This window comes from Nerophis ophidion, linkage group LG15 (genome assembly GCF_033978795.1).
Source record: "Nerophis ophidion isolate RoL-2023_Sa linkage group LG15, RoL_Noph_v1.0, whole genome shotgun sequence".
Taxonomy (NCBI): domain Eukaryota; kingdom Metazoa; phylum Chordata; class Actinopteri; order Syngnathiformes; family Syngnathidae; genus Nerophis; species Nerophis ophidion.
In genome coordinates this window covers 40,583,809-40,599,412 of record NC_084625.1, presented here as the reverse complement: position 1 = coordinate 40,599,412, position 15,604 = coordinate 40,583,809, and the positions used below count along the sequence as shown (strand labels likewise).

The 15,604-nt window shown below is 40.1% G+C and overlaps 1 protein-coding gene across 1 annotated transcript in view; it reads right to left on the bottom strand.

Annotated features, from left to right (window-relative positions):
* The window catches only part of LOC133569664 (collagen alpha-1(XXI) chain-like), a 222,237-nt gene that overhangs the window by 55,705 nt on the left and 150,928 nt on the right, over nt 1-15,604 (bottom strand). The window contains exon 12 of the mRNA XM_061922174.1: nt 6,927-6,971. Within this exon, the coding sequence (XP_061778158.1) occupies nt 6,927-6,971 (45 nt within the window). The remainder of the gene's footprint in view (nt 1-6,926; nt 6,972-15,604) is intronic.

Below are 15,604 nucleotides of genomic sequence, written 5' to 3'. Positions count from 1 at the left end.
ACACCTCTGCTTTAACACGAGCAATTTGATCTCCCACCTCTTCAAAAATCATAAGGAGATACACGATGAATACTAGTGGAAGATAGATGAAAAGCTAACACCAAAAAAAAGGTAGTACCACACAGTTGTCGCTTAAAGACTCCGCCAAGAAAAAACAAAAATACAACAAAAACCACCCTGGAGGAAAACCCACGTTGTGTTCAGGGACAATGCACGCAGTATGTCAAAGGCTACGGTGGAGTTTGGATGGCACATACTTTGCAGCTTGCAGTGAACGGAGGTGCCCTGTCTCAACGCACCATTTCAGAAGCTCTGACTGACTGCTAGGCCACTTCAAGCTCTCACCACTAGCTTGCAGCACATTTGTGTTACTCATACAAATACGTTAGAGCAGGGCAGTTGGAGCCTAGTTTATCATTTCCTGTTATACAGTATGCCAGGCAGCCTTGCACTAAAGGAGGACTATGATATTGTTTACTTTATTACTCTAGTATACTCTGGACTGAAGCTGTGTGCCTTCATTGTTTTTGTAGCTGTTGTTTTGAGGCATGTTTAAAAAAAATAATGCACTTTGTGAAAGTCAAAGTATAGTCTTTCCCATAGTTGTAGTGGGTATCAGGATTATCTCAAGGAGAGCATGTCCCAAATTCCATGCTGCTGATTTGAGGCATGTTAAAAAAATGATGCACTTTGTGACTTCAATAATAAATATGGCCGCGCCATGTTGGCACTTTTTTCCATAACTTGTGTTGATTTATTTTGGAAATCCGTGTTACGTTGTTTAATGCATCACAACAGAATTAGGCATAATGATGTGTTAATTCCACAACTGTATATATGGGTATCATGAATTGACTAACGTGGACCCCAACTTAAACAAGTTGAAAAACTTATTCGGGTGTTACCATTTAGTGGTCAATTGTACGGAATATGTACTGTACTGTGCAAGCTACTAATAAAAGTATCAATCAATCAATCAATGTCGGTTGATATCGGAATTGGTCATTTAAGAGTTGGACAATAGCGGAATATCAATAAAGCCAGTATCGGACATGTGTACTTTGAACCCTGCGGCCTACAAGACAGTGTGGCAATTTTCTGGATTTTTAAGCCATAAAGTTTTGTATTCAACAAAGAGGTTTTATTAAACACTGAAAAGTGTCAAACTTTCAGGTTGTCTTATCACTTCCTGTTTTATTTTGAAAAGCTAACTCTCCTTCTCGTTTCAGGCCTCCCTTGTGGATTTCACCTGCTCCCCCATGCTTAAATGTCTCGTCCTCTTTCTGTCCTGTGTCAGAGTGTTTCGTATCTTCTTGTGCGTACCTCCAGCGTTTTTTTTGCCAAATTCTTGTGCACAGCCACAGCCAACGTTTTTGTGCTACCTTTTGGATCCTCGGGAGAGTTTTGGTTTGTAAATCGTTCAGTTACGGTTAACTTCATAGTATCGCCTCTGTTGGAGTTTGATCATTTTGTAAATTTAGTGGTCAGGATAGATCTGTTTGATAGCCTGTTTTGTTTCTCCCGTTTTGAAACCCCTTTCCCTTGTCATAATAAAGAACTGCTTCTGAAATCCTGCGCCTGTGTTCAGAGTCCAGTTCTGGTCGTGGCAAAAGGTGTTTTATTGTTTGTGCTATGGCACCATTTTTGGGACGAGTTTATAGCGTTTCTTCATTAATCACTGCTGGCAACATTTGTATATTTTACAATGCAACAAAAACAATTCACACTTACTACACTGTCCCATTGGTGATGTCTGTAAGAGTGGTTCCCTGCCGATGACTTCTGTTTTGTTTGATCAGCCGTTTTGCTGCCGTGTTACCATTTGGATAAAATTAAGGTATGTAGACAAACATTTTGAAAATATTTCATTCTGCGATTTATGGTCTGGTGCAGCTAATACAGGGGTGTCAAACTCATTTTAGCTCAGGGACAGCATGGTGGAACATCTGTGCACACGCAGGACTACTAAGATCATGGCATTAAAACTAAAAAATAAAGACAACTTCAGATTGTTTTCTTTGTCTTACTTTGGCCAAAAATAGAACAATTACATTCCGAAAATATTACAATAAAAATACTGAAAAAAATACCGGCAGAGGTAAAGGTTAGATCCATGAAGGAAAGAAGAATGTCAATGAAAGTCTATAACTGAATACATTTACGCGCAATATGCATAAAAAATGGTTTTCTTTTGTAATATTTTTTTTTTTATGAATTCACTATCTGTGTTGGCCCTGCAATGAGGTGGCGACTTGTCCAGGGTGTACCCCGCCTTCCGCCCGATTGTAGCTGAGATAGGCGCCAGCGCCCCCCGCGACCCCGAAAGGGAATAAACGGTAGAAAATGGATGGATGGATGGTAACGTTTACGACAACCTTTTTCCAAAACACAATATAGTATGTGAGATATAACAGGATAATGCATTCATTTATCATTTGTTTTCAAAACAGTAACAAAAAAGTGGGAATCCAAAAATTTACTGTGGGACCCCATTTTTATGACTTGATAGGGTCCCTGGGACCCCATTTTGAAAATTCCTAGCGCCAACACTGCTGGAGCATTGGTGGGTGCGTGCGGTTGTGGCCTGCAGGCCGGTTCTAACACTAATCAAATATCTGTCATGTCCTGGTGATCATGTGTACTTTGGCTATGTTCTGTTTGGTTTTTGGATTTTGTCAGTTCCTGATTTTTCACTCCCTGCTTTGTTTTCATGACAACCCATTCGTTTACACCTGTCCTCATGTCACGCACCTGATTCATTTGGACTCATGCACCCGTTTTCAATCACCACATCACCATTTAAGCCTGCAGTTGCCAGGCAGTCAGCCTGGTGACATCACCCTCTATCCACCCTTGTTATTCGGGCTGATGATCCATGCTGCTCTTTTTCATGCTCTTTTAGACTTAGACTTAGACTTCCTTTTTATCGTCATTCAAATTTGAACTTTACAGTACAAATAAGAACGAAATTGTGTTGCATTAGCTCTTGGTAGTGCAGGATAAAAAAAAAACATGAAAAAAGCAATAAGGTGCAGATATAAACAAATAGATTACTGTGCAGATAAATACATTGCACTTTTTCACATGCGTCCATGTTTATGGATGTATGTTATATTGTCCTTTTCATTCCAGTGAGATAATCCATTTTGGGGGGAGTGGAGAAGAAAATAGAAAATTTAATTATGATGCGTTCAAGAGTCTGTAAGCTGTTACAGAACCTGGAGGTTCTGCTACGGAGGCTGAGGAACCTCTTTCTACAGTCCAGCAGTGAAAACAGTCCTTGGTGGGGGTGGGAGGAGTCTTTGCAGATTTTCTGAGCCCTGGTCAGGCAGCGGCTTTTCTCGTTCCAAGCAAATTTTCTTTATTCATGCCATAGTCTGCAAGTTTTGTTTTATGTCCACAGTTCTGCCTTTGTGCGAGTTTTTGTTTATACCCTTTGTTTTTGTAGTAGTTTTGAGTGTTAAAATTAAAAGATGTCATTACCTTCACGCCATAGATTACTGTACAGACAAATACATTACACTTTTTCACATGCGTCCATGTTTATGGATGTATGTTATATTGTCTTTTTCATTCCAGCGAGATAATCCATTTTGGGGGGAGTTGAGAAGAAAATAGAAAATTTAATTATGATGCGTTCAAGAGTCTTACGGCCTGAGGGAAGAAGCTGTTACAGAACCTGGAAGTTCTGCTACGGAGGCTGAGGAACCTCTTCCTACAGTCCAGCAGTGAAAACAGTCCTTGGTGGGGGTGGGAGGGGTCTTTGCAGATTTTCTGAGCCCTGGTCAGGCAGCGGCTTTTCTCGTTCCAAGTTAGTTTTCTTTATTAATGCCATAGTCTGCAAGTTTTGTTTTATGTCCATAGTTCTGCCTTTGTGCGAGTTTTTCTTTATACCTTTTGTTTTTGTAGTACTTTTGAGTGTTAAAATTAAAAGATGTCATGTCCGATCCAGTTGCTTCGCACCTCGGGAAAACAATGCACACTATAGTCATAGTCTTGACAATATCATCCCTTTGTCAGGCTTGTACCTGGCAGTTTGGTTTTGTTTTAGTTTTTCCTCTGTGTCTTTGTTTCATGTCATCACTTTTATTTTGGTTATTTCCTGCTTTTCTCCCTGAGCGCTGTTTCCCCTCAGTTGCGGCTGATTGGCACCTGGCCACACCTTGTGTCAATCAGCCAACTGCTATTTGAACCTGTTTTGTCCTCCAGTCAGATGCTGGATTTTTGTCGTTACCTCTTGTCACCACTACCTGTCAATGTCATTATTACTTATCGTTGTAGCTGTGTGTACGTCTGTTCACTCTGTTCATGCCATAGTTCCTTCCTGTCACAGTAAGTGTTTTTGTTCATAGCCAAGTTTGTTATCCGCCTCGTTGCGCGCCTTTTGTTTGTGCCTTTTTGTTTGTTCTTGTTTTAGTGATAAATTAAATCATGTTTTCCTTTACAATGCCTTTACTGTGTATATAATTGAACTGTGCTTGTGTTGTGTATATGGGTATTCACAATATGTTGGGCAAATGACATTTCAACATTTTTTCGGAAGTTTAGATTTATTTTGTACTTGACATTGCTTCTAGCAGGGGTTAGGGAACCTATGACTCGCGAGCCAGATGTGGCTCTTTTGATGACTGCATCTGGCTCTCAGGTAGATACAAGCTGACATTGCTTGACACAATAAGTAATGAATAATTCCACTTGTAATCACAGTGTTAAAAATAATGTTCAAAATATAAAACATTCTCATGCATTTTTAGTCCATCCATCCGTTTTCTACCGCACCTGTTCAAGAAGTTACGTAAGTGGTTAGAAGTTACTTATTTATTATTGGTTAGTGTGGGGCTTGCCCTCCTGGGGGTTCTTCAGACCACCAAGCACCAACATGAGAGCCTGTTTCAGGGTTACAATATTGTTTTATTTTTCAAAAAGTCTCTCAGTTGCTTTCCAGGAATTGTCTTTTTCTCTTTCGTTCTCGTACTCGCTCGCTCTCTGGCTCCCGCTCCAACCCTGTCTCTCCTCCTGGCTGCTGTTTATAACAGAGCGACAGGTGATTAGATAACAAGGCCAACGTGGGCCATCTACGCACCTGTCGCTGATTTCGAGGCCAATCCTGGCAACACCCCGCTTCGCTGCAGGCCTGCAGGCCATGCCCCCTCCACAGTTAGCTTCAGAATAACAATGTTATTATACTCTAGAATTGTTGGTCTTAATTAAAAATGCACGCAATTAGTTGTGTTCAGTGTTAAAAAATATATGATATGGCTCTTACTGGAAATACATTTTAAAATATTTGACTTCTTGGCTCTCTCAGCCAAAAAGGTTCCCGACCCCTGGCTTATAGGGTTAGGCGCAGTAAGTTTTCAACTTCAGCCTAAACCCTTTGGGTCTGCAACATGTTTTCTTTGTATGTATGTACAGTATAACTGTTTGTTTGTTGACCAACGAAGAATAAAATTTAACTTCTCTGCATCTTAGGGTTCGTCACCAACAACTTGTGACACCCGGGGGCCATTGACACCCCTGGGCTAAAATATGTAAAGTAGGGTTTTTTTGCTGAGCCCGACTTGGACATTATCTGGACCGGACCTGGTTTTAAAAACCTTTTAGACAAGTCTAATTTCATTAAAAACCTGGTCTGGTGAAGATAAGGTTCTTTATTTTATTTTATAAATAAAATAAAATAAGATTTAAAAACAAAACAAAAAAAACCAACATTTTCTTGGATTAAAAAATAAAGTAAAATCATATAAAACAATTATATTAAAAATAGTAATTAATTATAATGTTAGTGGACCGGCGACACACACAATCATGTGTGTTTCAGGGACTGTGTCCCTTGCAGACGGTGTTATATATGTTGTGGGAACCAGAATTTTGGTAGCAGAAAGAAACAACCCTTTTTTGTGTGAGTGGGTGTGGATGAGTGTGAATGGGGAAGGGAGGGGTTTTCTTTGGGGGTTTGATGCACTAATGGAAAGTGTATTTCGTGTATTTTTATGTTGATTTAATAAAAATAAAAAACAAAAATAAAAAAAAATAAAAAATGTATTAAAAAAATTGGGTTTTTTTTATATAACATTTAGTGGGTGTGGCGTAAATTTAGTTTACATTTAGTTTTTTATTTATTATTTTACTTATTTTTTGTCTGGTTTTGTATTTGCTCTGTATCATTCCGTGAGGTGTATATTATTACTATTATTTTCTTGGTTTGGTTTATACTTTATGAAGTTTTGCACTTGTTGTGTTTTTCTTGTGTTTTTTTGTTTTTGATTGTTTCATTACATTTGGATATATGTGTCGGCTTAAATGATATTCATGAAGTAAGATAATGTATTATGTCAAAGGGGGTAGGAAATTATAAGATGTTCTTCATCCTGCTCCTTCTCAGGAATTGTGTGAATTTAAATTTTATAATTGTGATATAATTATCTATCGTTCTAAATGCACATCAATGAATGAGACAAATAAAAATGAAATGAAAAAAAAAAAAAAATGAAATAAATATCCCGGTACTTACAATATATTGTATGTATGGTCCCAAAAGGGGGAGTTTTCTCCATTGACATTAGAAGAGCAGTTTGGGTTTCACATCAAAAAAAACAACTCCTAATCATCACTGACTGTTATCTACGGTGTTGAAATGCCGGAAAGGTTTTTTTTATGTATTTTTCCCTACCTATTTGAAAAATTTTGAATAAAACAGACATGATCAGTTGCTGCTAGGACCAACTTTGTGCAGCCGCTTTAAAAGGCTGTAAGTCTCAAATTAAAGCCAATATGTTGTTCTTCCGGAGGATATAGCTCATCCCGGTGCCCTTGTGCGGACAAGTGTTACTCATTAGGATTCACACAAACACACATTAGAATAGCACCCAGGAGAGAAGAAGCTCCACTGCCCCCTGGTGGAGGCGGAGGGAGCAAACACTTACGGGCACGCCGTCAGTCCCCGGCTCTCCATCTCTGCCTGGCTTCCCCTGCAAAGAGACACATCACGATTAGGTAAAAGTTTGTGTCTGGTTGTTTACATTCCCGGTGTATAGCTTCTCTTGTTGGGCATGTGTGTGTGTGCGGAAGAAGCTGAATGTACGCAGCAACTGATGAAAGTGGGAGACAGCGAGAGATAGGAGAAAAGGTCACGCTTACCCCCAACAGCCAATAAGAGAAACCCGCCGAGAGAAGGAAGAGGAACTGGCTAGCGGTGACCTTTAACAAACCTGACTCTTTCTATCTTGCATGTGGCTTACAAAACGACACATCCGCGAGCTCTGATACTGGATTCTCTCCTCCATCCTCCCACCCTCCGCCCCCCCCCGCTCCCACGGGCCATCGCGCCATTCTCCATGTGTGCACATCGAGCAAGCGGATCCCCGCATTTATCACATCCTCTGATTGCTCCGTTCAGAGGCGAGACGGCGTTCACGCGGTTGACTGCTCGCGTGGAATCCTGTTGAGTTTTTGCAGCATTTATTTACGGGTTTGCGCCCGTTTTAGGCCTCAGCTCCTCTGTGACTGTGATTAACCGTTAACTACTCAGTGGTAGCTAATGGATCTGCATAATAAGCAGAAATTAACCGCTACACACATTTCACGGATGCCTTTTGACATCTTTCAGTCCGACATTTAATTATACATAACGGACATCTTGTTAGCCGTTTGACGCTATTTATATTACCTAGGGGTGTAACGATACACAAAAATTTTGGTTCGGTACGTACCTCGGTTTAAAGGTCATGGTTTGGTTCATTTTTGGTACAATAAGAAAACACCAAAATATACATTTTTTGGTTATTTATTCACCAAATTTGTAAACAATGGCATAACATACATATACACACAGGGGTTAAAGGCCTACTGAAACCCACTACTACCCACCACACAGTCTGATAGTTTATATATCAATGATGAAATATCAACATTGCAACACATGCCAATACGGCCTTTTTAGTTTACTAAATTACAATTTTTAATTTCCCGGGAGTTTCGTCTTAGAAACGTCGTGTAATGATGGCGTGTAGGCATGACGTCACAGGGTTTTAGGAAGTGTGAGCGCTGCACACACACACAGCTAAAAGTCGTCTGCTTTAACGGCATTATTACACAGTATTTTGGACATCAGTGTTGCTGAATCTTTTGCAATTTGTTCAATTAATATTGGAGAAGTCACAGTAGAAAGATGGAGTTGGGAAGCTTTAGCCTTTAGCCACACAAACACACGGTGATTCCTTGTTTAAAATTCCTGGAGGTGAACATTTTCTGTGGATGAGCAGACATGGATCCAGACCAGATGTCAACCAGCAGGTTTCGGTGAGAAAATTGTGGTTAAAAAGTCAGTTCTTACCGGATAAAAGCTGAGCTTGTGCTGTCAATAAAGCTGCCGTCGACTCGCCTGAGACACTGCGCGTCAACACACCCGTGGACACACCCCTCCGGCTATCAGGTACTATTTAACTCACTAAAACAATAGCAACACAATAGAAAGATAAGGGATTTCCCGGATTTATCCAAGTAAATGTCTTTAAAAACATCGGAATACGTCCCAATACTATCGGGTTTTTTTTTTGTTTTGTTTTTCTAGTCCGTCGCCATCAATATCCTCAAACACGAATCTTTCATCCTCGCTCAAATTAATGGGGAAATTGTAGTTTTCTCGGTCCGAATAACTGTTTTTGTTGGAGACTCCCATTTAAATCAATGTGAATATGTGAGGAGCCATCAACATGTGACATCATCGTCTGCAACTTCCGGTAAAGGTGAGGCTTTTTCAGGAAGTACCAAAACGGGCGAATTTTATCGTCGATTTTCTCTACTAAATCCTTTCAGCAAAAATATGTCAATATCGCGAAATGATCAAGTATGACACATAGAATGGACCTGCTTAAATAAGAAAATCTCATTTCAGTAGGCCTTTAATGTGGTCAATATATATAAAATAAAAACTATACTAGAGGTGTGGGGGAAAAATCTATTCGAATACGAATCGCGATTCTCACGTTGTGCGATTCAGAATCGATTCTCTTTTTTTTTAATCAAATTTTTTTAATTTTTTTTTTTTTAATTTTATTTTATGTTTTCAATCCAACAAAACAATACACATCAATACCATAACAATGCAATACAATTACAAAACCAAACCTGACCCAGCAACACTCAGAACTGCAATAAACAGAGCAATTGAGAGGAGACACAAACACGACACAGAACAAACCAAAAGTAGTGAAACAAAAATTAATATTATCAACAACAGTATCAATATTAGTTATAATTTCAGCATAGCAGTGATTAAAAATCCCTCATTGACATTATCATTAGACATTTATAAAAATAATAAAAATAAACAATAGTGTCACAGTGGCTTACACTTGCATCGCATCTCATAAGCTTGACAACACACTGTGTCCAATGTTTTCACAAATATAAAATAAGTCATATTTTTGGTTCGTTTAATAGTTAAAACAAATTTACATTATTGCAATCAGTTGATAAAACATTGTCCTTTACAATTATAAAAGCTTTTTATTTTTAAATCTACTACTCTGCTAGCATGTCAACAGACTGGGGTAGATCCTGCTGAAATCCTATGTATTGAATGAATGCAGAATCGTTATGAATCGGAAAAATATCGTTTTTGAATCGAAAATCGTGATGAATCTCAAAAATCGATATATTATCGAACCGTGACCCCAAGAATCGATATTGAATCGAATCGTGGGACACCCAAAGATTCGCAGCCATACTATATATATGTGCTGAAAATTTTAATTTTCCTGAAGGAACTCTCCTGACGGAATAAATAAAGTACTATCTAATCTAATCTAATCTAATCTAATCTAATCTAATATAAAATAAGGCTCGGAATGGTTTCTTAACAAAACCTTTCTACATATAAAGTGCTTTTTTTATTGATAGATTGAGACTTTTATTCGTAGATTGCACAGTATAGTACAAATTCCTTACAATTGACCACCAAATGGTAACGCCCCAATAAGTTTTTCAACTTGTTTAAATCGGGTTCCACGTTAATCAACATTAAACTGCCTCAAGTTGTTGCTCAGATTAAATAAAATGACCAAACTTTTCTTCTACATACAAAAAGTGCAACATTAAACAGTTTCAAGTCAACTCATCCTCAGATTAATTTTTCTTCCCCGCCCCAGCCTGGCTAACTTGGCAGTAAGAGGATATATGTGCTTATTGTTCTTCCACCATAGAAGTGGGTCAAAATCTAGTTTTTAATGCAATATGGTCTTAAATCTGCTGCTATAAAAACATTTGTTATTGCTTTAGCCCTGCCTGACTCGCCGAGGAGAGGCTGCTTGAATGCGGTGGTGATGCTTCAAATGGGTTAGCATGTGTTATGAGAGTAGCTTATGTGTGTGTGTGGCCCTTTAATATGTGACAGTATATGAGGTGAGTATGTGGGCGAGCGAAGTGATGGAGCGGTAGCTGAGTGCGGGGAGTGGTTAGTGTTTTGTTGGATTGGCTGTGGGCAAGACATCAATAAAGCCACGATTTGCAACTAATCGCTGGACTCTTCATTTACCCTGGAGTCCGGAGCTGTGGAGACCCACTGCCGGGTAAGTGAAGGGTGTTGCCCCTGAGAATACATCAGCCCTGGAGGAGTCCCTCCCCTGCGCTCCTCGACTACGGTCCGGGAGCCGAAAGCAGAAAAGGTGCAACACATTTTTGACGTGTTGTCAGAAGCAGCTGCTGTTGTATCGCGAAGCCAAAGTGTTCCCAAACGGGAGATCTTAACGAGGCAGGAGGGTCTTCCAGCTCTGGCTTTTACATGTTGTCCTAGCCCGGTCGCTGCTAGCATGTGTACTCGTTCTGTTCACCTCCGAACCGAACCGAAACCCCCGTACCGAAACGGTTTGATACAAATACACATACCGTTACACCCCTATTATTACCGTATTTTCCGCACTTTCTTTCGCGCACTTAAAATCTAATGTACGGAATAAGTTCAGTTAAGCTTACCCACCTCGAAGCAATTTTATTTGGTACATGGTGTAATGATAAGTCTGACCAGTAGATGGCAGTCAAACATAAGAGATACGGGTAGATTGCACTATGATGGCAATATGACTCAAGTAAAAAAAAAAAAAAACATTTTATATGTTACATTTAAAGATAGATAGGTATTTATTGTCATTGCACAAGTACAACAAAACTTTGTTTTTAGCACAAACCCGTTCAACATTAGACAAACCAACAGTGTCAGGGTTACAGAACAGGAACGCTAATGGGTCGCCACAAGGCGCCCCTTGAAAGATGGGGATCAAGGTAAAACCCTGGGGAAGGATGAGTATAAAAAATACAATCTAGACTGGGCTACAAAGGGGGCCCAGCCTGGAGTGGGAAAAAAACTCCATAGCAAAGCACATATTTTATATTATAACGTACATCTCGAGATATCTAGCAACAGAGTGAAGGGAGTGTGGCTCTCAGGCGCTGACCATCCTACAATCACCCCTATGGGATTTGCGTCAAGGGCGTTGGATTGGGTTGGGGTATGTATGTGTGGCGTATATTTAGAAAATATAGAGCATTACACACGGTGCTCAAAAATCTATCAAAATGTTTTAGTATGACTTTGGTAAGCTATGAGGCCGCACCGCTTGATGTGCTTCAACATACGAGTATTATTATGGTGTATGTATATGGTAAGACATATTATCTGACGTTTAGTTTCGGAATATCATGCAAAAGCAACTTTTTTTACCTTCTGGTACTGTATTAGGGATCTGCATAAATCTTGAAAAATTGCGTGTGTCCGCCTTTGTAGCCCGTGTCGACCACGTAGTCGATAAGCTTTTTTTTTTCTCTACCTTCTTGTTTTGGGACATGCATTCTCTGCTTTTGCCATTTCTAATATAAAGTAGTGTAAAGTTCTTACTTATATCTGTCAGTAAACTTACCATGAAAGCGCTAAAACATACCGGTGTAGTGAGTCAACATTATTCACCCCAGGAACTTTAGTTATTAGAGAGTTGCGGTCGGACAGTTTGTCACGGGACACATTTCAGATGTTGTTTCCAGATGAGGAGATGCTTCTCCGTTAATGGTTGAAGTAAAGACTGAATTTCATCAAAACAGTTAGCTCTATCTTTTGACACTTCTTCCACTCCCGTCCTTGCACGCTACACCGCTACAACAAAGATGACGGGGAGAAGACGCTGCCGAAGGTGAGCCACGTAAATAAGAACGCCAACAAAACGGCGCATGCAGAAGCGACAGTAAGAAAGCGGCTTGAAAATGACCTGTAAAACATAATCTATGCAACATTTTGACCAAAGAACCACCATTACATGTTATGTAGACCATAAGGAAGTGTTTTCCATTTAGAAAAAAATAAAATAATATGACCCCTTAATGAGCCCTATAATCCGGTGTGCCTTGTATAGGAAAAAAGATCAAAAATAGACCATTTATCGGCATTTGACACAAACCTGAATTTAATCATCTGCATGTTTTGAAGCAATACAAATACACGAGAAACAAATATCTACGTTTTAAAAAAAAGCCAATGAATATGCCTGCTGCTAAAGAAGCAAAGAAAGGTTTTTCCTATCACTGCTGTCATGATCCTGCATGACAGTTTCTAACTTGTACTTATGTTTCTGTGCTTGGTGTTATTTCCTGTCCTGGGGCCTCATGTAACAAGCTTGCAATCCTAAAAAAAAACCTGGCGTTCGCCATTTTCCATAGCAAAGTTGAGATGAATCGAGACAAAAAGTTTGCCAGAGACGACCCGAGGGCTAGAGCGATATGTAATTTCCTCGTGGAAATAATCACACCTTGACCATCGTTGAAGACACTGACTTTTGTCTGCACAAATCCACAGGCACTCTTTGTCATATCCAACTTTGTTTGGCTCTTGTTTGCCTCCGGGTGTGCACACACACGACACTTACATTAGGGAAGGGATTCATATTGTCGCATTACTGGGTGGATCTCGCATGTGAGGAAGGTGGGTGGGTTAGTCATTTTGTAATGCAGTCTGATGAAAATGATGGAAATCGCTACTCTACATAGCAACTGATGGTGTGGTCACAGTTGGAATTGCCAATAAACACATTTTAAGATATTAAACCAGGGGCCTCAGACACTTGGCCAGCGGGCAAATCGAGGCCCATGAAACGTTATTTTGCGGCCCCCACCTTAATATGAAAGTTTAATGTTAGTGAGGCCCGCAAGTTTTATATGAGTGGTACATGACAGCGTTGTGTTATTTGGGTCCAAAATGGCTCTTTCAACGTTCTGGGTTGCCTACCCCTGCATTGGTGGAAAAGCGGCAAATGAGTGAAAGCGACAGAAACGTTGCCATGGAGACGAGGGTTTTCTTACGTGCCTGGCTCCAGTCACGCCGCGACACTTGTCCGTCAGTAATAACAGTCCCCGATAACCTGTACAATTTAAATTGTTATTTGTGTTTTTTATTGTTTGATTTGAATTGCCTTACACGATGAACACGACTATATGATGCCGGATTAAACTCCCGGAGCCGTCACTTTTTTGCGCTCGCTTTCCCGGTACTTTCCCGGCTATTAGTCGCCGACCACCGTGTTGCTGTAGGGAGGAAAAGCGGAACGACACACATTGCGGAAATAACATTATTCTTCGTGCGTCGGAAAAATACAAATATATTCCACAACCCCAAACATGTCTTTTTTAAAGCCTGCAGTGAAGAGAAAGGTTAGTGGTGAGCAAAAAAATTATAGGAAAAGTGGGAGATGCAATACTTCTTTGTTGAGCACAGGGGCACCCCGACATGTCTTATTTGCACAGATAAAGTTGCGGTGCACAAGGGATACAATTTGAAACGTCATTACACAACTAGACATGCAGAGGAGTATGCTATTTTTATTTTTGGAAATCTTTTCTTGCGGCCCAGCCTCACCCAGACTCTGCATCTAATGGCCCCCAGGTAAAGTGAGCTTGAAACCCCTGTATTAAACACTCTACTGCCATGTGGTGGATTGTGCATCCTTAATAAAATCTCTTAAAGTGTAATATATAGCATTAAAATTGTTAAATAGGTGCTACCATGAATTGATTAACGTGGACCCCGACTTAAATAAGTTGAAAAACGTATTTGGGTGTTACCCTTTAGTGGTGAATTCTATGGAATATGTACTGTACTGTGCAATCTACCACCGTATTTTTCGGATTATAAATCGCTCAGGAGTATACGTCACACCGGCCGAAAATGCATAATGAAGAAGGAAAAAAACATATAAACGTCGCACTGCAGTATAAGTCGCATTTTTGGGGGAAATTTATTTGATAAAATCCAACACCAAGAATAGACATTTGAAAGGTAATTTAAAATAAATAAAGAATAGTGAACAAAAGGCGGTATGACGCATAAATAACCAACGGAGAAGGTGCCTGGTATGTTAACATAACATATTATGGGAAGAGTCATTCAAATAACTATAACATATAGAACATGCTATACGTTTACCAAACAATCTGTCACTCCTAATCGATAAATCAGATGAAATCTTCCTCGATGTCGCTTCTAAACATCTCTGCCGACTCCAAAGGTATGCGCCGATTCCTCTTGTCGTTTTCTGCTGCATATTTCACAACGTCCTGCTTGTAATCTGCAGTACATGATTACCTTTTCGGTGCCATTTTTGTTCAGCCCTTCTCAGTTTTTATAAGTTACCGCCAACGATAAAATTATCTATTTTAATAGCTACAGCAGTAGCATATAGCATACAGCAGTTAGCATTCCATGACCCACAATGCACTTCTGCCCTGACCCTCCCCCACCGAATTCTTATTGGTTGACGTGTGTGTGACGATTGCTGACATTTTCTTCGTCTCTTCCGCGAATGAGATAAATAACATTATTTGATATTTTACGGTAATGTCTTAATAATTTCACACATAAGTCACTCCGGAGTATAAGTCGCACCCCCGGCCAAACTATGAAAAAAACTGTGACTTATAGTCTGAAAAATACGGTAATAATAGTTTCAATCAATTCAATCAATAGGTTTAAATGAGCTTTCATGACAAAACCACACTGACAAAGCCTCATCCATCCATCCATTTTCTACCGCCTATTCCCTTTTGGGGTGGCGGGGGGCGCTGGCGCCTATCTCAGCTAGAGTCGGGCGGAAGGCGGGGTACACCCTGGACAAGTCGCCCCCTCATCGCAGGGCCAACACAGATAGACAGACAACATTCACACTCACATTCACACACTAGGGCCAATTTTAGTGTTGCCAATCAACCTATCTCCAGGTGCATGTTTTTTGGAAGTGGGAGGAAGCCGGAGTACCCGGAGGGAACCCACGCATTCACGGGGAGAACATGCAAACTCCACACAGAAAGATCCCGAGCCTGGATTTGAACCCAGGACTGCAGGACCTTCGTATTGTGAGGCAGACGCACTAACCCCTCTGCCACCGTGAAGCCCGACAAAGCCTCAAGCGTTTCCTATTTGCTCTTGAGAACTAGCATACTCTGCAGTGGACATTTTTTTTTTTTTTTTGCTTTATTTCTTAAGACAAAAAAAATTACAGTGTTACGGAAAACACAAATGTCCAGTGCAGGGGACGTTGGCTCTCAGAGGGATAAGTCACTGAGGACG